Raw genomic sequence first — 22,550 nt, forward strand, 5'->3', positions numbered from 1 at the left:
TAAAGAGCACACCTGAGACTTAAGTCATGCATCACCTTGAGCATCATTTGTAAAGTAAGAATGTTTGACAAGTTGACCTTTTACTCTCCTTCTAGGTCTCATATATAAGGTATAGAGAAATCCATACATGCAAAAATTTTCCTTGAGCACTTACCAAGTGCTAAACACTGTCCCAAAAGGTGAGACTAAAGCAATGAGACAGATGTGATGCCTTACCACCCGAAGTAGAGTTTTCCTGGGTTGATTCCTGTGCTCTGGATCACCAGGAGGCCCGGAGGGGAGGGGTGAGGAGTGAGAATGTCTAGGTCAGTGACACCGAGAGAGGCAAGAGATAGGTTTGTTTTATTCCTCTTTAGGGTGATTGGATGGGAAGGGTTAAGTTTTTGACATGGTGAATTTGATTTGAAAATGTCCCACACACAATTGGAATGACTGGTTTCAGAAAGGGACCAGAGAAGGTTAAGTATTGTCTGAGACCTTGGATATAGGAGAGGGCAGCCCACATGGCGAAGAAGAACGCAGAGCAGGGGGTCCTGGAAGTCTTGGAGAGTCATACCTCGCCCTGGGCGGTGCACTAGCTCTCGCGCCCACGTGACCAGCTCCCCACCCCCACCCCACCCCACCCCACCGCACCCCACCCCACCGCCGGCTCCACAGAACCCTTTGCCTCCTTCCCCAGGTCCCGCCCCTGTGGGCGGGGCGAGGCAGTCACGCAGCCAAGTCCACCAGGAAGACAGCCAGGTAGGCATTGGCTTGGCCGCCTGGGACCCCCTGGAGGACCTGGGAGGGGCGCCGCTGCCTGGGACGTGGGAGCTGGGAGCCCCTGGGCCTGAGGGAAGCCCGGATGCATCCGCCCAAGGCGCTGAGCGCGGGTGCGGTGGCTGCGGTTGCCGCACTGGTGGCCGCCTGGCTCCTGCTACGACATGAAGACGCGGGGCTGGGGGCGGGCCCCAGGTAACCCCTGCGCTCAGGGGACAGAGCTGGGCCCCTGCACTCTTGGGACGGAAGAAGGGGGGATGGGAACCTGGGGTACCGAGGGGGAACTATGCCTCTTGGTGCCAGCAGTTTGTGGCCCCTTCCGAGGTGTTTGTTTGCACCCCGCCCTGCAGGTGACCTAGCACTTTCCCGGGCCCAGACTGCTGAGAAAAACAGTATCTTACCCCAGAACCAGTAAACATTCCTTGTTCCCCAGGGTGAGCCAGGCCACCCCTCAAGCATCCTAAGATCGGCACCTGTTGATGTTATTTCTGTAGCATGGCTGACACAGAGGCGCTGCCCAGGCTTCGGGAGGACTTCAGGAAGCAGAATAAATCCGTCTTTATTTTGGGCGCCAGCGGGGAAACCGGCAGAATGCTCTTAAAACAAATGCTGGAACAGAGCCTGTTTTCCAAAGTCACAGTCATTGGCCGGAGGAAGCTGACCTTTGATGAGGAAGCTTATAAAAATGTGGTGGGTATTTGAGACTCAAAATGTACGAGCAGTGATTCTTTCACTTGGACATAATTTCATGCTTAACGGTTGAATATTGCCCACCAGTGGTGGAGGCTGGAGAGGTGATCAGTGTGTGGCCCAGCCTGGTCTGTGAGAGCCCTTACTGGGAGCTGGAGTCCTGGATTGTAGGCTCAGGCCTTGGGCAAAGTCCTCGGTCCCCTAAGCCATAGGGCAGGGCCTACATTGTAATGGCGGCTGGGGAGACAGAACAGCCTTGTCATTCAAGCTGGGTTCTGGAGACAGTCCACTTGGCTTGTTCTGTCTCCCTGTCCTCTCCACACTAATGTTGTCAGTAAGTCAGAAAACACTTTGCAGAGCAGAACCAGTTTATGGCAGTGAAAGTGGGGTTCACATAAAAGAATTTGCCCAGCCTGACTTCCAGGGCTGCAGCCTTGTGTCTGTAAGTGGAATATTCCTTCCCTGACTGTCACTTTCACTTTCATGGTTAACCAAACTACACCAGGCTTCAGTCTGGTGCAAGCTCCCTAAATATTTGAAGTCTGAGTTTCATGGAGAGTCCTGAGTTATTTGTGAACGTCAGTAAATTATAGTGAAATCCTGAGACCCCCTAATTATAGAAATTGTTCCCACAGGTTTCACAGGTGGAACATTCCAGATAACAAATGGTCTCACAAATTAAAGGTCTTGACTCCTGCAGGTCCACATTCATTTTGCACATGTCTTTGGTCCATTAGGACTTTTCTGTTTAAAATGGACATCTTTGCAGGCTGTAACACGCAGTCTTCACAGTCTGGCTTCATGGGGTGTGTCAGATACTTCTGGTCATTAAAAACTAAAATCAAGTTCTGTGCTTTAATAGTTTTGGTGACACATCTTTTGGCCAGGCACCTTATGCAAACATGGGTGTTGATTAAAAGTGCAGTTTCTGCCCTGACCAGTTTGGCTCAGTGGTAGAGTGTCAGCCCTCCAACTGAAGGGCGTAGGGTTTAATTCCCAGTCAAGGTTTGATCCCAGGCCCCAGGTGGAGTCATGCAGAAGACAACCAGTTGATGTGTCTGTCTCATGTCGATGTTCCTCTCTCCCTCCCTCTGATCCCCTCTTTCTGGAAATCAGTGGAAGAAGTATCCTCAGGTGAGGGTTAAATAAATAAATAAGTAAATATGCAGTTTCTGACTCAGAAGTATTAATTCGTGTGAGACCTAAGAATGTGCCTTTTCATCAAGCACCTGCTGGCTGATTTTTGTGCAGGTGGTTCATGGATTGGACTGAAGGTAAAATCCTCGTTTACATTTTACTGATGAAAAACTGAGGCATATGATAAAATAACTTGGCCAAAATTACATGTTTAGGAAGTAGTAGGCCCAAGACTCTAACCTAGGTATTTGAGATTTCAAACACCATTCCCTAAGCCCACATTATACTTCATTGGTATCCCTCCTGGTAATATGCAGACGGGTCTTATTTTTCTAGAGAGAAATTCGTAATTGAACCTGACTTTAGAGATCTGGATCACCCCTAGTCCAATTAAGTGTACCATGGCTGTATTAGTGCACTGTTGATTTGGAATCCAGATTAATTGGATTTTGCTGGGAGAAAATGAGCTTGCAAAATTTGATGTTAAGTGGGCAGACTCTTCAGTTATGTTCTATAACTTATTCTTTAAATGTAGAGGGCTGTTTATTTTTTTTTATTTTATTTTATTTTATTTTTTAAAAGGGGCTGGAGAGCACCCGCGGGTCTCGAACCACCCTCGCGGACAAGAGTGGTTAGCGAACTGAAAGTTCGATGTGAAGGAACCGCTGAGCTAAAGCCAGCCTGTAGAGGGCTATTCAAAAAATAATATCAAGTTATATTACAGCTGTGTCCTTGTTACCTAGAATCAAGAAGTTGTGGACTTTGAAAAGCTGGATGACTACGCTTCTGCCTTCCAAGGTCATGATGTTGGATTCTGTTGCCTGGGTACCACCAGGGTAAAAGCTGGGGCGGTAAGAAAGAAATATACCCTTATCCCTTTTCACTGGCCAGTAATGTCAAAGATTCCTTTCTTACTCACTCTTTTTCTTCACGTTTGCTGTGCTTAAATGTAAATAAGCTCTTATCATTGAGATTTCGTATGCTGTTCTAGCCTTTGCTGTACGTCGAATAGCAATGATAAGTTCACCTTTCCTTCAAAGTAATCCTTGAGTTCAGGCCTGTGTGCTGGGACATCATACATATTTACACGGTCTTACAAATATTGCTGTCACTACATCCCCTGGCTAAGGCAACATCAGAGTAAAAGTAACTGGCTCGTGCTGTTAGCAGTAAGCTTTTTTTTCCCTTTATCCTCACCTGAGGACATTTTTGCATTCATCTTCAGATAGAGCGGGAGGGGGAGAGAAAGAGAGCCATCGATGTGAGAGAGACACATTGACTGGCTGCCACCCACACGACCCCAACCTGGGCCAGGGACAAACTGCAACCGAGGTACGTGCCCTTAGCAGGAACCGAACCTGGGTCTCTCTGGACCATGGGCCAATGCTCTAACCACTGAGCAAACTGGCCAGGGCAGCAGTAAACTTTTTAAAATTTCCTTTATAAATGTTTTAAACTTAAGGCATTTTCTCTCACCTGAGTGGTTTTCTTCAACCTATTTTTATGCCAAGCTTGAAACTTCTGGGATAGAACATCAGAACAGCGGCACGATTCAGCTAGTCTCCGCTGATGACTCAGCCTCCAGCGATGATTCAACCCCAGTGGTGATTCAGCCTTAACTGACTCAGAACTGTTCCAGCACACATTTTATTTTCTTTTTAATAGTACTCTAAATTGCATCAGCCCTTATCTAGAAGTTACAGTTTACTACATAGTTAAAAGTCATAGAGTCATAGCTTACTATGTAGATCTTCAGCAAGTGTTAATATATCTTATTTAACTTAAAGATTTGTTTTTTTGCTTTGTTTTGTTTATTTGTTTGTTTTGGTAAATCCTCACCCAAGGATATTTTTCCATTGATTTTTAGATAGAATGGAAGAGAGGGAGGGAGGGGGAGAGAGAGAGAGAGAAGCATCAATGTGAGAGAAACACATTGATTGGTTGTCTCCCACACAACCCCTTCCAGGGCAGAAGATTGAACCTGCAACCCAGTTACCTGCCCTTGATCAGGAATCAAACCCAAGACCTTTTGGTCCCAGGGCTGACAGTATAACTGCTGAGTCAAACCAGCCAGGGCTTAATTTATAGTTTGACTATACTTTATCCCTCTAGCAGAATTTACTTGCTGGACCTAACATGTCTATTAAACATGCAGGACCACAGTGCTGCCATATGGGCTTACCACAGGTTTATAAACAGGTCCATTCATCAGAATCATTAGGAGAACACATGTTTAAGAACTATTGCTGTATAACAACCAAGGAGTTAGCCTTAGTTGCATTTCTTTGAGCCTTCTGGTGCCAAAAATAATTTTATTTATGCTTTCAGTAGGGATCTATTTCCAAATCTTCTGCAGTCTACCATGTCCACTTTGGAATACAGCTGGGTTCTGAGAAGTGTCCCAGGATTTGGCACATTCTCTCTCCGAGAAAGGGTCATGTTTTTCCTCAGTGGCTAGTGCTGTCTTCTTTGTCCCAGTGACAGTCACAAGCGGTGTGTCCTCTAAATGCATTAAAAAAGTTTCTGTCTGAAGTGCCAACCTGATTTTGGTGGTGACTCAGCAAATTTTTTAAAAACCACCGCATTAGGCATAGAGTAGTTGATTTCCATGACATAAGGCAAATCTCATAGGGCACTCTAGGGAAAGTATAAATTGCTTTATTGCACCCAAAGAGTGTAATGCAGTTTTAATCAGAGATATTGGGTGTCTTGACTATTTAGAATATATTTTTAGATGGATTTGGTTCCCCACCTCTCAGGGTATTAATACCTTTTCGTCAAAATCAGTTTGAAAAGAAAAGATAAATGTAATTGATGAGTAAGCAGGAGAAAGACTAGTAAGCCAAAGATAGTCTCAGAAATGAATTAGGGTTTAAATTATTTAAGATGATAGCGACAGAAAGTAAGCTGAGATTTTATAATCCAGGGCCTTGCAAACTACATACTGTGGGCCAAATACGGCCTACCTCTTTTAGTACAGGCCCTGAGCTGAGGGTGTTTTTATACTTTTAAATGGTTAACAAATTCAAAAGAGGAATAATATGTCATGACACATCAAACTATAAGAAATTCAAATTTCAGTATCCATAAAGTTTTATTGGAACATAGCTATTCTCATCACTTTATTATCTATGGCTGCTTTTGCACAATGATGTCAGAGCCATGTAATTGCAACAGAAGCTGCAAATCTGAAAAGATTAACTATCTCACCCTTTACAGAAAAAGGTTGCTGACCCCTGTTGTAACTTCTGTTTTATTTTATGTCTAGGAGGGGACTTGTGAAGTGACAAGGTCCTAGATGGTTTGAAGGACCCAGATCATAGGTTCTGTTTGGATACCAGGTAGCTGTGAGACCTTGGGTGTGTGCTTAGCTCCTGTGGGCCGCTGCCTCCTTGTCTGCACCAAGAGGCAGGTGACCACTGAAGTCCCTTTGACCAACAGAATTCTTTGACTTTTATAACACAGAGAAAAGAATGCCCCAGATGGAAAGCATCTGTGAGAGCATAGAGATTTACTCAGGAGTCCTCAATACCTGTTTGATTTAATTTTCCAGCCAGAGCTCTTCCTCTAACCAAGATCTTGGTTTCACCCCTGTACATCAAACACAGAGATGCCCTCCAGGATACAAACAAATGGGGTGTCAGATTAGAACATTTGTTGTTTGTCAGCATCTCTGTTTCTAGCCTAATTTATAGGGTAGGAGTAAAGGAAAAGAATCTGAAGCAGAAATATGGCTAAGTGGGACACTTTACAGAATGATAGAACTGTCCTTGGAAAAGGATCCCGCCGGCCTTGAGTCATTTTGGCATGCTTGCTTGTCATATCAGTCACTGCTGAAATACCTTACTAGGATGAGTTATTCTTAAGCCAGAGTGTTCTCAGTTTTCAGGCCTTGGTAAAGGAGATTAGAAGAAATGCTTAGTAGCTTTGAACTTGAGTAAAACTTGAATAAAGAGTAATCGGAGAGTTTGTCTCCCTAGATGCTTGTGGAGCCTATGAAGAGATCTCTGACTGAGTCATCTTACATTGTGTTTATTCTTTCAAGTGGGTACTGGGAGAGGAATTTAGAGTGGGAACTTATTTAATCAATTCCTTTTTCTAGAAGGAACTCTGATTCCACCTACTATGAAATTATAAAGACGCAATAATGTAAGGGACTTCATGCTCTCAGAAGAGACATCTCTTCTCCTGCCGTACGGTTAGGGAAACTATAGTTTTTCCAGAAATTGTGTTCCTGGGATATGGAGTAGCTTGTTTTTCTATTTTTTTTTTTTAATTTGAGCTGTTAGAAAATGAGAAAGTATTAATCATAAAATTTTAAAGATAGCTCCTTTCTATCTATAAATGGAATCTTCCTCCCTCCAAAGAAAATTGGTGTGTGTTGGTATCTCTGAGTCAGTCAGCAGGATCCAAGTTTACGCTTGGTTTCTTAGTCCTTGAAAGCCATTGACCCCTTTGCTTTAGAGTTTCATTCACCAGCTAAAAGGGCATGCATCGGGGTGGGGGAAGTGAAATTCAAAATTTGTGGGCTTGAAAAAATGTGTATTTATAATCAGCTTGAGGGCTCAGAGGATTTGTGAAATCGGTTTGGATTAACAGCCATTGATTGCTAATAAAACAATATTTAGCTTTGTCCGGAGAACAGCGGTGGAGAAAGGTATGGGCACCTTGTCAACCGGGCCCATTGAGCAGGGATGATGGGTTAAGCGTGGGGGTCTCCGCAGCAGCGTGGGTGCTCCTCCTTCAAGGAGAGATTGTCAGTTGTTAGCGAGGCTGGTGAAAGGAAGGACGCCAGAGTCTGATGGCTGGGGTGGTATTGATGTGCCTTCGCTGACTAATCAGATTGAAAAAGTCCCATGGTATTTATGTCACTTTAATTTTCATCAAACAATTGGAGCCGACAGCACTCTATTAAGGAGAGATTGATCCAGAACTAAAGCCAAATAAATTAGGGTCTCAGTTTAATCAAATTATCCCTTTACTGGCTGTGGATTAAGTGAGAGAGACAGCGTCGGTCTAGAGACTTGTGATTGGCTGAATCTTTCCCTTATTTTTAAAGAAGCTGATGAAAGAAATGCATTTTAACAGAGACAACTATAATGCACCCTCCAAGAAATAGTGCTAAAACCACAGCCACAATAAAAAGGAACTTATTTCACTAGTCAACTATATCATTTTCTTATAAATAACGAGCCTGTTATTAAAATCAGAGTTCTGGTGAATGGGACTGAGGGGAAGAAATAGACATGGAAGAGAAATTGAGTGTTTTAGAAGGTTTCTGTGTAGTTTAGGGTTGTTTTTCTTGACACACTTTCAGCACATGTAAAATCTCCTTTTGGAGAGTAGCTCTGAGGAGAATCACCTCCCTCACATCCCTCTCTCGGGATGTGCCGAGAATTAAAATTGTTTGCTTCACACTGATTTAAAAGAGCAGCGTAAGTTGAAATCAGTGTGTAGGACAGGTTGGCAAGTCAGGGTAGGATGCCAAAGTCTACAGCACAAAAGGAAATGGTGTTGACTCATTCATTAAGACTTAAGTTTATAGTCCCTAAAGTGAGGCAGACAAATAACACTGCCTGGCACGTAGTGGTTATAGTTCTACTGTGAGCCATGAGAAAGGAGGACGGGAGAGGCTTTTGGGGTAACAGTAATGTTCTGTTTCCTGATTTTAGGAGCTGGGTGCAGAGTAATGTTCAGTTTATGAAAATTCATCAAACTCTATACTTACAATAAGTTTACTTTTTGTTGTTTATCTTCACCTGAGGATATTTTTTCCATTGATTTTTAGAGAGAGTGGAAGAGGGGGAGGTTGTGGGGGGGAGAGAAACATTGATGTGACAGACATATTGAGTGGTTGCCTCCTGCATGCGCTCCGACCAGGGCCGGGCATCAAACCTGCAACTCAGGGACCGTGCCCTTGACTGGGAATCAAACCCGAGACCCTTTGGTGCATGGACCAGTAGTGTAACCACAGAACCACACTGGCGAGGGCACAATATGTTTACTTTTCTTTTATGATCTACTCAATGCAAAGTTTAAAATGTTTGCTTGGGGCTGTTGTTTTAAAACTGAATTCTGTATTCATTTTCTACGGCTGCTGTCACAAAGTGCCTCAGATTTAGTGGCTGAAAACGTCATAAGCGTATTATCTTACAGTTCTGTAAGTTAGACATCCAACACGGACTTTGCTGAGATAAAATCACGGTGTTGAGAGCACTCTTGGGGAGAATCCATTTCTTTGCCTTTTCCAGCTTCTCAAGGCCGCCTGCATTCCTTGGCATAGTCCCTCCCCCTTCATCTTTAAGGCCAGTAGTGGGGATCATGTGCTTCTCACACTGCATGACTCTACCGTCTTCCGCTTTCCTTTTTTACTTTTAAGGACTCTTATTATTACATTGTGCCCAGCTGGATAATACAGAATAATCTTATGTTTAGGCCAGCTGATTGATTAGTAACCTAATTTCACCTATAATCTTAATTTTCCCATTTATTCTTCAAAATTTTTTTTTCAATTACAGTTGACATACACTATTATATTAGTTTGAGGTGTACTACATAGTGATTAGACAGTCACATAATTTACGAAGTGATCACCCTGGTAAATCTAATACCCATCTGGTACCATACATAGTTATTACAATATTATTGATTATATTCTTTATGCTGTACTTTATATCCCCGTGACTGTTTTTATTTATTTATTTATTTTATTTTTAAAATATATATTTTTTATTGATTTTAGAGAGAGAGGAAGGGAGAGGGAGAGAGAGATAGAAACATCAATGAGAGAGAACATCGATTGGCTGCTTCCTGCATGCCCCCCACTGAGGATCGAGCCCACAACCTGGGCATGTGCCCTGACTGGGAATCGAACCAGCAACCTCTTGGTGAATGGGTCGACACTCAACCACTGAGCCACACTGCAGGTGGCCCATGACTCGTGATTGTTTTTATATCTGTCAACTTGTACATATTCATCCCTTCAACTATTTCACCCATCCCGTCCAACTCCTCTCTTGTATTTTTGCCTCATAACCTAACATATTCATGAGTATGGGGATCAGGACTTGGACATCTTGGAGAGGCCATTGTTCTGCCTACTGCAAGTGTGAATTAATCATTTTTGTTAGCTAGAGAGCATGCGATTAGAAGGAACACGGGTGCGGTGGAGAGCACTGCTCAGAGAGTCCACAATCTGCACTCTGCTCTCAGTCTCTTCATAGCCAGCTGTTTGCCAGACTGCTGGACCTTGTTTTCACATCTCCATAATGAGGGGCTGGATGCGATACTCCCTCAGGTGATGTTTCTAACATTCTAGGAAGGGTACACATCTCCATATGAAATAAAACATTAGCATCAGTAACTACCATAGGGCAATTTTTTTTTATTAATTAATTAATTTATTTTTGTTACAGATGTTTCTCCTTTTTCCCCCACTGATTCCCCCCTCCCCCACCCTACCCACCCTGTCCCCAGCTTTGTTGTCCATGTCCATTGTTCATGCTCACATGCATATAAGTTCTGTGGTTTATCTCTCCTCTACCACCCCCTCTTCTGGGGATTGTCAGTCTGTACCCCAGTTCCACGTCTCTGGGACTACCCCATTCCTCAGACTGTTATGTTCATTATATTCCACAAATAAGTGAGATCATATGATATTTGTCTTTCTCTGTTTGGCTTGTTTCACTTAGGACAATACTTTCCAGGTCCCTCCATGTTGTCTCAAAGGATAAAAGATCTTTCTTTCTTACAGCTGCATAATACTCCATTGTGTATATGTACCACACCTTTTTTACCCATTCGTCTACTGGTGGACATTTGGGCTGTTTCCAGATCTTAGCTATTGTAAATAGTGCTGCTACAAACATGGGGGTGCATATATTCTTTCTGATGGGTATTTCAGGCTTCTTAGGGTATATTCCCAGAAGTGGGATCACTGGGTCAAATGGAAGTTCAATTTTTAATTTTCTGAGGTAACACCATATTGTTTTCCATGGTGGCTGCACCAGTCTACATTCCCACCAGCAGTGTACTAGAGTCCCCTTTTCTCTACACCCTCGCCAACACTTGTTGTTTGATAATTTGTTGATGGCAGCCATTCTGACAGGTGTGAGGTAATACTTCATTGTTGTTTTAATTTGCATCTCTCTGATGATAAGTGATGTTGAGTATTTCTTCATATGTCTCTTGGCCATTTGTATGTCCTGTTTGGAGAGGTGTCTATTTAGTTCCTCTGCCCATTTTTTAATTGGGTTTTTTGTTTTCCTTTTGTTGAGTTGTATGAGCACTCTATATATATTGAAAATTAAACTCTTATCTGATTGGTTATTGGCAATTATGCTCTCCCATATAGTCGGTTGCCTTTCCATTTTGATGATTGTATCTTTTGCTGTGCAGAAGCTTTTTAGTTTGATATAATCCCATGTGTTCATTTTCTCCTTTGTTTCTGTTGCCTTAGGTGATGTATCGGTGAAAATTCTGCTGCGTATGATGTCTGAAATTTTGTTGCCTACAGTTTCTTCTAGGATTTTTATGGATTCATGAGTCACATTTAAATCTTTTATCCATTTTGAGTTTATTCTTGTGTATGGTGTAGGTTAATGGTCTAGTTTCATTTTTTTGCATGTAGCTGTCCAATTTTCCCAACACCATTTGTTAAAGAGGCTGTCTTTATTCCACTGTATGCTCTTGCCACCTTTGTCAAATATTAATTGAGCATATTGCCTTGGGTCCATTTCTGGGTTCTCTGTTGTGTTCCACGGGTCTATGTGCCTGTTCTTGTGCCAGTACCAGGCTGTTTAGAGTATAGTGGCTTTGTAGTATAACCTGAAATCTGGTAATGTGATCCCTCCAACTTTGTTCTTCTTTTTCAAGATTGCTGTGGCTATTTGAGGTCTTTTTGGTTCCATATGAACTTTTGAGCTATTTGTTCTAGTTCTGTGAAGTATGGCGTTGGTATTTTGATGGGGATTGCATTGAATCTATAGATTGCTTTGGGTAATATGGACATTTTAATGATATTAATTCTTCCAATCCATGAACAAAGTATGTGCTTCCACTTTTTTTATATCTTCCTTTATTTCTTTTTCCAATGACCTGTAGTTTTCTGCAAATAGGTCCTTTATTTCTTTGGTTAAGTTTATTCCTAGGTATCTTAATTTTTTTGCCATGATGGTAAATGGGATTTTTTTTAGTTTCTCTTTCTGTGAGTTCATTATTGGTGTATAAGAATGCCATTGATTTCTTGACATTAATTTTGTATCCTGCTACTTTGCCAAATTCATTTATTAAGTCTAGTAAATGTTTGATGGAGTCTTTGGGTTTTTCTACGTATAGTATCATGCCATCTGAGAATAATGATAGTTTCGCTTCCTACTTTCCAATTTGGATCCCTTTTATTTTTTCTTCCTGTCTGATTGCTGTGGCTAAGACCTCGAGTACTATGTTAAATAAGAATGGCGAAAGTGGGCATCCTTGTCTTGTTCCTGTTCTTAAGGGAAATGCTTTTAATTTTTGCCCATTGAGTATGATGTTGGCTGTAGGTCTTTCATATATGGCCTTTATTATGTCGAGATGTGATCCCTCTATTCCCAAATTGCTGAGCGTTTTTATCAGAAATGGGTAATGGATTTTGTCGAATGCTTTTTCAGCGTCTATAGATATGATCGTATGATTTTTATCTTTCATTTTGTTTATGTGTTGTATCACGTTTATTGATTTGCGAATATTGTACCAGCCTTACATCCCTGGGATAAATTCCACTTTGTCATGGTGAATAATTTTTTTGATATATTGCTGGATTTGGTTTGCTAGTATTTTGTTCAGGATTTTGGCATCTACGTTCATCAGGGATATTGGTCTGTAGTTTTCTTTCATTGTAGTGTCTTTTTCTGGTTTTGGAATTAGAATTATGCTGGCCTCATAAAACGAGTTTGGAAGTCTTCCTTCTTATTGAATTTTTTGAAATAGTTTGAGGAGAATGGGTATTAGTTCTTTGAATGTTCGGTAAAATTCCCCTGTAAAGCCGTCTGGGCCTGGGCTTTTGTTTGCTGGAAGAGTCTTGGTTACATCTTCAGTTTCTTCTGTTGTTATTGGTCTGTTCAAGTTTTCTATCTCTTCCCGGTTCACTTTTGGGAGACTATGTGTTTCTAGGAGGTTGTCCATTTCACTTAGATTGTCGAATTTGTTGCCGTATAATTGTTCATAATATTTGTTAACGATCCTTTGTATTTCTGTGGTGTCAGTTATTATTTCTCCTCTTTCATTTCTGATTTTGTGTATTTGGATTTTCTCTGTTTCTTGGTGAGTCTAGCTAAGGGTCCATCAATCCTGATTATCTTTTCAAAGAACCAGCTCTTTCTTTCATTGATCCTTTGAATTGTTTTTTTTTTGGTCTCCATGTCGTTTATTTCTGCTCTGATCTTTACTATTTCCTTCCTTCTACTTACTCTGGGGTTATCTTTTTGTTTGCTTTCTAGTTCTTTAAGTTGTGAGGTTAGATAGTCTATTAGAAATTTTTCTTATTTCTTGAGGTAGGCCTGTAGCACTTTGAACTTCCCTCTCAGAACTGCTTTTGCTGCATCCCATAGATTTTGTGTTGTTGTGTCTTCATTTTCATTGGTATCCAGGAAGTTTTTAATTTCTTCCTTGGTCTCGATGGTAACCCGTTCATTGTTCAATAACATGCTATTTAGCCTCCATGTTTTCAAATGTCTTTGCATGTTCTTGTTGCAATTGATTTGTCGTTGCATGCCATTGTGATCTGAGAAGATGCTTGATATGATTTCAATCTTCTTGAACTTGTAGAGACTTAGTTTGTGCCCTAACATGTGGTCTATCTTTGAGAATGTCCGATGTGCACTTGAGAAGAATGTGAATTCTGCGGTTTTGGGGTGTAATTCTCTGTAGATATATATGATATCCATTTGATCTAGCGCTTCATTTAGAGTCTGTTTTCTTGTTAATTTATTGTCTAGAAGATCTATCCAGTGATGTCAGCTGGGTATTGAAGTCCCCTGCTATGATTGTATTGCTGTCGATTTCTCCTTTGAAGTCCTCCAAAAGATTTTTAATATGTTTTGATGCTCCTAAATTGGGTGCATATATGTTTATCAAGGTTATATCTTCCTGTTGGATAGATCCTTTCAATATTATGTAGTGGCCTTCTTTTCTCTAGTTATGGCCTTCATTTTGAAATCTACTTTATCAGATATGAGTATTGCTACCCCATCTTTTTTTTTGCTTTCCGTTTGCTTGAAAGATTTTTTTTCCCATCCCTTCACTTTCAACCTATGTGAGTCTTTTGTTGTGAGGTGAGTCTCTTGTAAACAACATATACGTGAGTCATGCTTTCTTATCCAGTCAGCTACTCTGTCTTTTTTTTTTAAAGGGCAGAATTAATATTTTATTGTCATTTATAATCAGATGGCAGTTGAGTATATAGTCTCTATACTCGATCTTCTTTTTTTGTAAATAAAAAAAATTACAAGAGCTGATGGCTGGTTGTGTTTTCAGAAAACATAATTAAACTAATTCATTGATGGTGGCTTCAAGTTTTTGCGTATTAGCTCCCGAAAATTTACCCACCTTCTCTCCTTTTTTAAAAAACTGGAAGCTTGGCATGCATTTGACTTCACACTCTTTAGCAACATCCTGACAGTCATCCACAATTACTTCAAGGAACACCACGTTGGAATACTTTTCAGAGAGGGAATGAAAAAAGACTTGATCATTTTGCAAGGCCCACACCACATGGCTAAGAAGTCAATGACTACAAGTTTATCTCCTGCACTGTTCAGGGCTTCCTGGAAAGCATATTTGCTGTCGATCTGCTTCACCATTTTGGCGGCTGAGGTCTGACCAACGACCTTAAGAGCCGATGGAAGTAGATGCAAAGAGGCAAAGGGAGTTTCTGCTCTGTGTCATTTATCGGAGCATTCAAACCATTCACATTTAAGGTGATAATTGATATGTACTTATTTATTGCCATTTTTTTTTTAGTGTGGTTATATTTTTCTTCCTATTTCTTCAAATTACAGCAGTCCTTTTAGCATATCTTGCAGTGCTGGTATGGTGTTTATATATTCCCTTAGCCTTTTTTTGTCTGGAAAGCTCTTTATTTGACCTTCTATTTTGAATGATGGCCTTGCTGGATAGAGTAGTCTTGGATTCAGATCCTTGTTTTTCATGACCTTGATCACTTCATGTCACTCCCTTCTGGCCTGTAGTGTTTCTGTTGAGAAGTCAGCTGAGAGCCTTATGGGGGTTCCTTTGTAGCTAACCTGTGCTTATCTCTTGCTGCCTTTAGGATTCTCTCTTTGTCTTTAATTTTTGGCATTTTAATTACTATGTGTCTTGGTGTGGGCCTGTTTGGGTTCTTCTTACTTGGGGCTCTCTGTGTATCTTGAACTTGAATGCCTTCTTCCTTCACCAAGTTAGGAAAGTTTTCTGTCGCTATTTCTTCAAATATATTCTTTAACTCTTGCCCATTTTCTTCCTCTTCGGGTACTCCTATGATGCGAATGTTATTACGTTTCCAGTTGTCCCACAGTTCTCTTAAGCTGTCTTCTTGTTTTTTAATTGTTTTTTCCATTTGGTTTTCTGATTGGTTGATTTTTTTTCTACCCTGTCTTCTAATTCACTGATCCGGTCCTCAGCTTCCTCTACTCTGCTGGTTTGTCCTTCCAATATGTTCTTAATTTCTGCTATGTCATTCTTCATTTCCACTTGGTTGGTTTTCAATGTTTCTATATCTTTACTCATGGTGCTGATGTCCTTACTCATGCTGTTGAGCTTCCTCAAGATCATGGCTCTGAACTCTACCTCTGATAATTTGCTTAGCTGCATTTCATTGATCTCATCTTCGATAGAGTTCTCTTGGTCTTTCATTTGGGATTTGTTTCTTTGTTTCACCATTTTGGCTGTCTCAGTCGGTTTTGGAGCCTGTCAAATTTTCCCTGTGGGTGTTGGTGTTCTGCTGTTTTTGGCTCCCTCTACTGGGTTTGGATGAGCCTGTGTGGGTCCACGTTAAACACCATTGTCAAGTCTTACTTTCCTGGGTAGATTTGCAAGCCCAGGAAGGGTTCAGTTATCCTCTAGCTTTTTCCTGGTGGCTAGTAGTCTCAGTTACTCAGTGCCTTGGAATGTAGCCATCATGTTCTGCAGAAGAGGATTTCCAGAGGGTGGGATAGATGCTGGTTATTTAATGAGCCTCAATTTGCATTTCTTTGCCTCAACTGGGGAAGGCTAATCTCCGAGCAGGGATGGCGGGGGCGGCGCTGCTGCTTTTCCCCACAGTTCTGTGAAGGAGCACACTGTCCACCGTCCTTTGTGGCTGCAACTCAGCAAAAACTCTGAGTGCCCTCCAAATCCTGGGTGTCCCCACAGAGTTCCAGCCCAGTCTGCCCTCCCTCTGCCGTAGCCCCCCGGTGAGTGGCTGTGGCTATTTTGGCGCTCTGTCCTGGCTCTCTGGGCTGTGGAGTGGGCTTGGTCTCAATTCCCCAAAAGTGCTGCTCACAGCTAAGACTGCTGCTGTCTGTGGGCTCCCAGCCCACATAGGGCTAATTTTTAAGTACAAAATCGTTGGAGGCAGCAATCAACCTTCAGAGTTAGAATCCTCATGATATAAAACCTCATTTACATAATTGTGGGTACCTGTGAAGTTCAACTTCGGGAGACTTTAGACTTCTCTTCGGCTGCTTTGAGTTTGAGGATGACAGATTTTAGTGGTCCCAAGAAGTGTTACTGCATGAAAACCTTTCGCCTGGGAACGGCCAGGCACGTGTCCTTCACTGAGGCTCTGGAAATGGGTCTATATTCTAGTGTTCACACCACCCTCTCCCCTCCTCCTTCTATTGCCTCTTTTCTAATTGGATTTGCCTTTTCTCTGCTTTCATTCAAATATTTTTGGAACACCTACTCTGTGCTGGGCATGTACTGATACTGAGATGTGAATTGAGAAGAAAGACCCAGCCACTATCCTCACTGGATTAAGTCTAGACTGGAGGCCCCAGACCTCCTTCATTATATACACGTCAGTAAAAAAAAAAAAAAAAAAAAAATGAGTACTTTTTACTAATATGTAAAGTATGTTGTAAAACACACAAAAACTGGAAATTAAATAGACTGTTCTCAGTGCCTGGGTAGTGTTCTCAGCCCTGCTTGGAAGACACTACCATGTTAGAGTTGACACAGAAGGGGACAGAGAAAACAGCGAGGGCTGTAACCTAAAATTATTAAAAGACAAAGAAATGTGTGATTAAAAGCAGTTTTGAAGTTTGATCGTTTTTTTTTTCTTTATTGATTTTTTAGAGAAAGAGGAAGGGATAGAGAGATGGAAACATCAACATGAGAGAGAGACATCAATTGGCTGCCTCCTACACACCCCCACTGGGGATGGAACCTGCAACCTGGGCATGTGCCCTGACTGGTAATTGAACCGGGGCCTCTCAGTCCATGGGAAGACGCTCAGTCCACTGAGCCACACCAGCCGGGTTCAAAGTTTGATTTTATTGTTTCTTTTGCTCCTTGCTAATTTGTTTGGTGTCTGTGTTTCAATGTTATTTTATTTGTTTTTTAAATTTTTATTTAATTTTTTTAAACTAAAAAAAATAAAAAACAGTTCACCAACTGTCTTTGGTGTTTCATTGCAGTCTGGACTTGCTGCTAAAGCTGGTAATCTGTCCTGAGGATCATACTTGGAGCCCTTTCCAGGGTCTAAGCCTAACATTCATGTATTGCTTAGATGCATTTTATTTAGACTCCATTCCCTCCAGGCCTCCTAGCCTGCTACCCAAGCTGGGTAATAATCTTGAAGATGAACTCACAGCGTTTTGGAAATGACTCATCTTCTTTTCCCCCTTAGGATGGATTTGTTCGTGTTGATCGAGATTATGTCCTGAAATCTGCAGAGCTGGCAAAAGCTGGAGGGTGCAAACATTTCAACTTGCTGTCCTCTAAAGGAGCTGATAAGTCGAGCAGTTTTTTATACTTTCAAGTTAAGGTTTGTGCATGTTTCTCTCTTATATATACTTCAGAGAACCCTGGATAATTGGCAATACTAAATAATATAGAATGCTAAATACTGCAAAAATGCACTAAATGCATTATATTACACATCTTTATAGCTACAGGGTCTGTTTTTTTTGCGGGGATATATTTAGTAAACAGTGGTTTGAAAGATAATTTTCAGTGTCTTTTCCTCCTATTGATGAGCTAGTAATCCTGAAATGGGATATGGCAGCTTTGGTCTTGAATTATCAGCATGGAATCTTAACATTAGAAGAGACTTAGAGGCAGTGATTCTTAAACTTTTGCAAAGTAGATGGTATTTTATTATTGTGTATGGTTTTTGTCCTCAAGGAATTTATAATATGCTTGTTTTGGAGGATCCTTAAGTTTGGTAATTTGCTAGAAGGTCTCACAGGACTCAGAATATAGTCCTCCTCACAGCTATGAGCTATTATGGCGAAGGATATAAAGCAAAGTTAGTAGAGGGAAGAAGTGCGTGGAGTGGAGTCTGGAGGAAGCAAGGTACAGGCTTCTAAGAGTGCTCTCCCAGGGGAGTTGCATGTGCTTTACTTTTCCAGCAGTGAGTATTGCCCACCAGAGAAATTTGCCTGAGCTCAGGAGGCCAGGATTTTTATGGGGGTCAGTCACACAGGCAGCCTCAGCTTAGAAAAAATTACAGACTTCCAGAAGGAAAGCAAGTGTTCTGCATAAACCACATTGTTTGTACAAATTGTGTAGGCACAGTAAACTACCTATATCAGTTAGGCAGTGATGGGAACATTCCTGAAATCCAAGTTCCCAAGCCAAAGGCCAACCTCGCAAGCAAGCTTTTATAAGATAGCAGTCTCAGCCTGCTGTGTTAACTTTTATGCACACTGCTAATAGAGACAAAACACATCTTTGTAAAAGGCTAACTGAGAAACCTGTCCACATAAAAACTTATATCTGCATAGTCACAGAAGCATTATTCATAAGAACCAGAGTGGAAGCAACCCAGATATCCATCAGCTAATGAATGGATGGATAAAATGTGGTATATACATACAAAATGTATTCAACTATAAAAGGAATGATACATGCCACAATATGGGTGAACGTTGAAAACACTATGCTAAGCGAAAGAGGCCAGTCACAAAGACCACAACGTGTGTGATTCCATTTATGTAAAATGTCCAGAATAGGCAAATCTGTAGAGACAGAAAGGTTAGTGATCGCCTGGACTCAGAGGGAAGGGATGGGAGTGAGTACTTCTCGGTACTGGGTTTCTTTTTGGGCTGATGAAATAGTCTAAGATTGTGGGTGAAGGTGGTATCACTCTGTGAATATACCAGAAAACATTAATTAAAAAATTTTTATTTTAAAAAGCTACCCAAGCCCTGACCGGTTTGGCTCAGCGGTTAGAGCGTCGGCCTGCGGTCCTGAGAGACCCGGGTTCGGTTCCCGATAAGGGCGTGTACCTCAGTTGCAGTTTGTCCCCGGCCCTGGTCGGTTGTGCGGGTGGCAGCCACTCGTGTTTCTTTCACATCGATGTTTCTCTCTCTCTGTTCCTCTCTCTCCCTCCCACTCTACCTGAACAAAAAATGGAAAAAAAAAATGTCCTCGGTTGAGGATAAAAAAAAAAAAAAGCTACCCAAGCTCTAGCCATTTTGGCTCAGCGATTAGAGCATCAGCCCTCAGACCAATGAGTCACGGGTTCAATTCCGGCCAAGGGCACGTACCTCGGTTGTGGTTCATCTCCGGCCCTGATTGTGTCCACTAAATGTGTCCCTTTCACATTGATGTTTCTCTCTCTCTCTCTCTCTCTCCCTCTCTCTCCCTCCCGCTCTATCTGAACAAAAATGGAAAACAAAATGTCCTCGGGTGAGGATAAAAAAAAAGCTACCCAAGAATATAGGATATGTATGACAGGTTAAGTGCCAAATGACGGGAATGAACAGGCCCAGAAGGAGGAGGAGAGTGTGCTGCTCAGTTCACCAATCCTTTAGACATATCTGTGACCTGAGCTCCTTTGGCATTTCTGCCCATAGAGATGCCTGGCATGAAAATTCGTGGTTCGTTTAACAGATTTAATTTAAAGCATCATCTAGACGTAATCTCACTGCCTCTTAATATTTGGTGAGGATTTTTAGGAAATGAACAATATAGAGGGTCTGTGTGTCTGTCTTCTGACCCACTAGAATTTTCTGGAAACCAAAAAAGATCGATGTCTGCCAGCCTGTAACATTAATTTTGAACTAATGGGAGGTTATTCCTTTATGGCTGAACTCCTACCATGTATTCTCTTTGGATCTGTTTTATTTATTTACTTATTTTTCCTTTATTGATTTTAGAGACAGAGGAAGTGGGAGGGAGAGAGACAGAAACATCGATGAGAGAGAACATCGATTGGCTGCCTCCTGCATGTCCCCACCGGAGATCAGGCCCACAACTTGGGTATGTGTCCTGACCAGGAATTGAACCGGCGACCTCTTGGTACATGGGTTGACGCTCAGCTGCTGAGCCACACCAGCCAGACTATTGTTATTTATTTTTATTTATCTTTTTGTTAATCCTCACCTGAGGATATTTTTCCATTGATTTTTTAGAGAGAGTAGAAGGGGGGAGGGAGAGAGAGAGAGAGAGAGAGACAGAGACATTGAAGTGAGAGAGAAACATTGTTTGGTTGCCTCCCACAAGATCCTGACCAGGGCTGGGATGGAACCTGCAGCCCAAGTACGTGCCCTTGACCAGAATCAAACCTGTGACCCTTTGGTCCACAGGCCAATGTTCTACCCGCTGAGCCAAACCAGCCAGAGCTAGATCTGTTTTAATATTGGTCAAAATGAGAAGCTATTGACTAAGCAGACATTCATTCATTCAGTAGATCTTTTTTAACTCTACTGCATATCAGGCTTAAATGATCTCTTCCTTAACTTCCCAGACTCTCTGGAATCTAAAAATCTAGGTAAGGATATTTATAAGTACAGTGGACCCTTGAACAAGGTGGGGTTTAGGGGTGCTGACCTCTCGAGCAGTCAGAAATCCACTTGTAACTGCAGTTGGCCCTCCATATATGTGGATTTCCTTGGAGCCTTGGAGTGACCCTTGAAAATTGTGAGTTTGAACTGTGTGAGTCTATTGATAAAAACCAGCTATAAGTGGACCCGTGCAGTTTAAACTTATGTTGTTCAAGGGTCAATTCTGTTGAGACCTGAAGAAGCAGATTACTTTCAAAACCCAAAGTTATTCTCTCTTACACATTATAGTAAGTTGGTCTTGATTCAATACTAAAAATGTGGGTTTTTTGTTTTTTTTTTAAACAGGGAGAAGTGGAAGATAAGGTGGAAGATTTAAACTTTGATCGTTACTCCATATTTAGACCTGGGTGAGTATTAATACTGCCCAAGAGTGCACTATTGTTGGTTATTCCCTAGAAGGTAGTTTTTCCTTTGAAGAGGCTGACAACTGAGATATCTAAGATATGAAAGAAGTTGGCTGGAGGTGGATTAGTCTCCGAAGAACCCATCTTTTGGCTTTGAAGGAAGGGGTAGACTGTTGGTGCCAGGATCAGAATGATGTAGCTTTTGCTGCCTTCTTTTTTAAAATCCTCGTCATGCACCAAATGAAACCTTTAAGTGTTAGTCTGTTCAGGCTGCCATAACAGAATCACACCGCAGACTGGGTGGCTTAAACAATAGATATTTATTTTCAAACAGTTCTGGAGGCTAGAAGTCTAAGATCAAGGTGCCATCAGGGTTCTGTCTGGTGAGGCCACTCTTCCTGGCTTGTAGATGTCCTCTTCCGTGTCCCCACATGTTCTTTCCTCTGTGTGGGTGTGGAGAGAGACATCTCTGATATCTCTTCTTCTGTAAGGACAGCAGCCCTATCAGATTAGGGTCCCACCCTTATGACCTAAAGTCACCTGAATTACCTTCCTAAAGGTGCTGTTTTCACATACATTCACACTGGGGGTTAGGGCTTCAGCATGAATTTAGGGGAGCCACAGCTTAGTCCATTACACTCTCTGGTCTGGATGTATTTTACCATCTTTTCCTCTTTTTTTTTTTTTTCTCTTTAGAGTTCTATTATGTGATAGGCAAGAATCTCGCCCAGGTGAATGGTTCGTTAGGAAATTCTTTGGCTCCTTACCAGAATCTTGGGCCAGTGGGCATTCCGTACCAGTGGTGACTGTGGTTAGAGCAATGTTGAACAACGCAGTGAGACCAAGTGACAAGAAGAAGGAACTGCTGGATAACAAGGCCATCCACCACCTGGGGAAAGCCGATGGCTCTCTTAGGCCCTGATCACACCTGAGAAATGCTTTTCTGTAAAACTCCGCCCCCACCACCTACTTGCTGATTTAAAGATCCAATAAAAAGCACACTTTAACTGTGGTTTCAGTTTTCAGCCGACCAGGCCCAGTCAGAAAACAACTGTGCTCTGTCTGCACCAGCAGTTTAGAGCCTGAACAACATGAGCTTGAACTGAGCAGTTCCCCTTATACATGGATTTAAAAAATAAGTACTGTCAATGTGTTTTTTATTCCTTATGTTTTTGTTAACATTTTCTTTTCTCTAGCTCATTTTTTTTTGAAAAAAAGAGATAAAGTTCTAGTTCATTTTATTGTAAGAATACAGTATATAATACATATAACATAAATATGTATTAATCTACTGTTTATGTTATTGGGAAGACGTCTAGTCAACAGTAGGCTGTTAGTACAATTGGCCCTCCGCATCCGAAGATACCCAACCTTGGATCAAAAATATTGTTTTCAATCCATAGTTGGTTGAATCTGTGGGTGTCAAGTCTGTGGCTATAGAGGGCAGAGTATAGTTAAGTTCTGGGGAGTCAAAAGTTATATGCGGATTTTCAACTGCACTGGGGTTGTACCCCTAACCCACGTATGGTTCAAGGGTCAGCTATATATCACCCAGGGAGCTTTTGAAACATAGATCTTCATGAGCCCTGCCTCT

At 41.7% G+C, this 22,550-nt stretch overlaps 1 protein-coding gene and 1 pseudogene across 4 annotated transcripts; one reads left to right on the forward strand and one right to left on the reverse strand.

Annotated features, from left to right (window-relative positions):
* The first annotated feature begins 637 nt into the window (after positions 1–637).
* HTATIP2 (HIV-1 Tat interactive protein 2) lies at positions 638–22,067 on the forward strand. 4 transcript variants are annotated; one of them, XM_036259855.1, is made up of 6 exons: positions 638–741; positions 1,193–1,449; positions 3,330–3,437; positions 17,450–17,587; positions 20,898–20,959; positions 21,653–22,052. In XM_036259855.1, the coding sequence occupies exons 2-6, from the start codon at positions 1,255–1,257 to the stop codon at positions 21,876–21,878; spliced, it is 729 nt and encodes a 242-aa protein (XP_036115748.1). In that variant the 5' UTR covers positions 638–741; positions 1,193–1,254; the 3' UTR covers positions 21,879–22,052. The 4 variants fall into 4 exon arrangements, with proteins under 4 accessions (XP_036115748.1, XP_036115747.1, XP_036115745.1 ...); XM_036259854.1 differs by having other exon boundaries at positions 639–741; positions 1,254–1,449; positions 21,653–22,050; XM_036259852.1 differs by lacking the exon at positions 638–741 and adding an exon at positions 830–954 and having other exon boundaries at positions 1,254–1,449; positions 21,653–22,058.
* On the reverse strand, positions 14,047–14,426 carry LOC118628868 (annotated as a pseudogene).
* Positions 22,068–22,550: the final 483 nt, after the last annotated feature.

The sequence above is a fragment of the Molossus molossus genome, unplaced genomic scaffold (assembly GCF_014108415.1).
Source record: "Molossus molossus isolate mMolMol1 unplaced genomic scaffold, mMolMol1.p scaffold_m16_p_13, whole genome shotgun sequence".
Classification (NCBI taxonomy): Eukaryota; Metazoa; Chordata; class Mammalia; order Chiroptera; family Molossidae; genus Molossus; species Molossus molossus.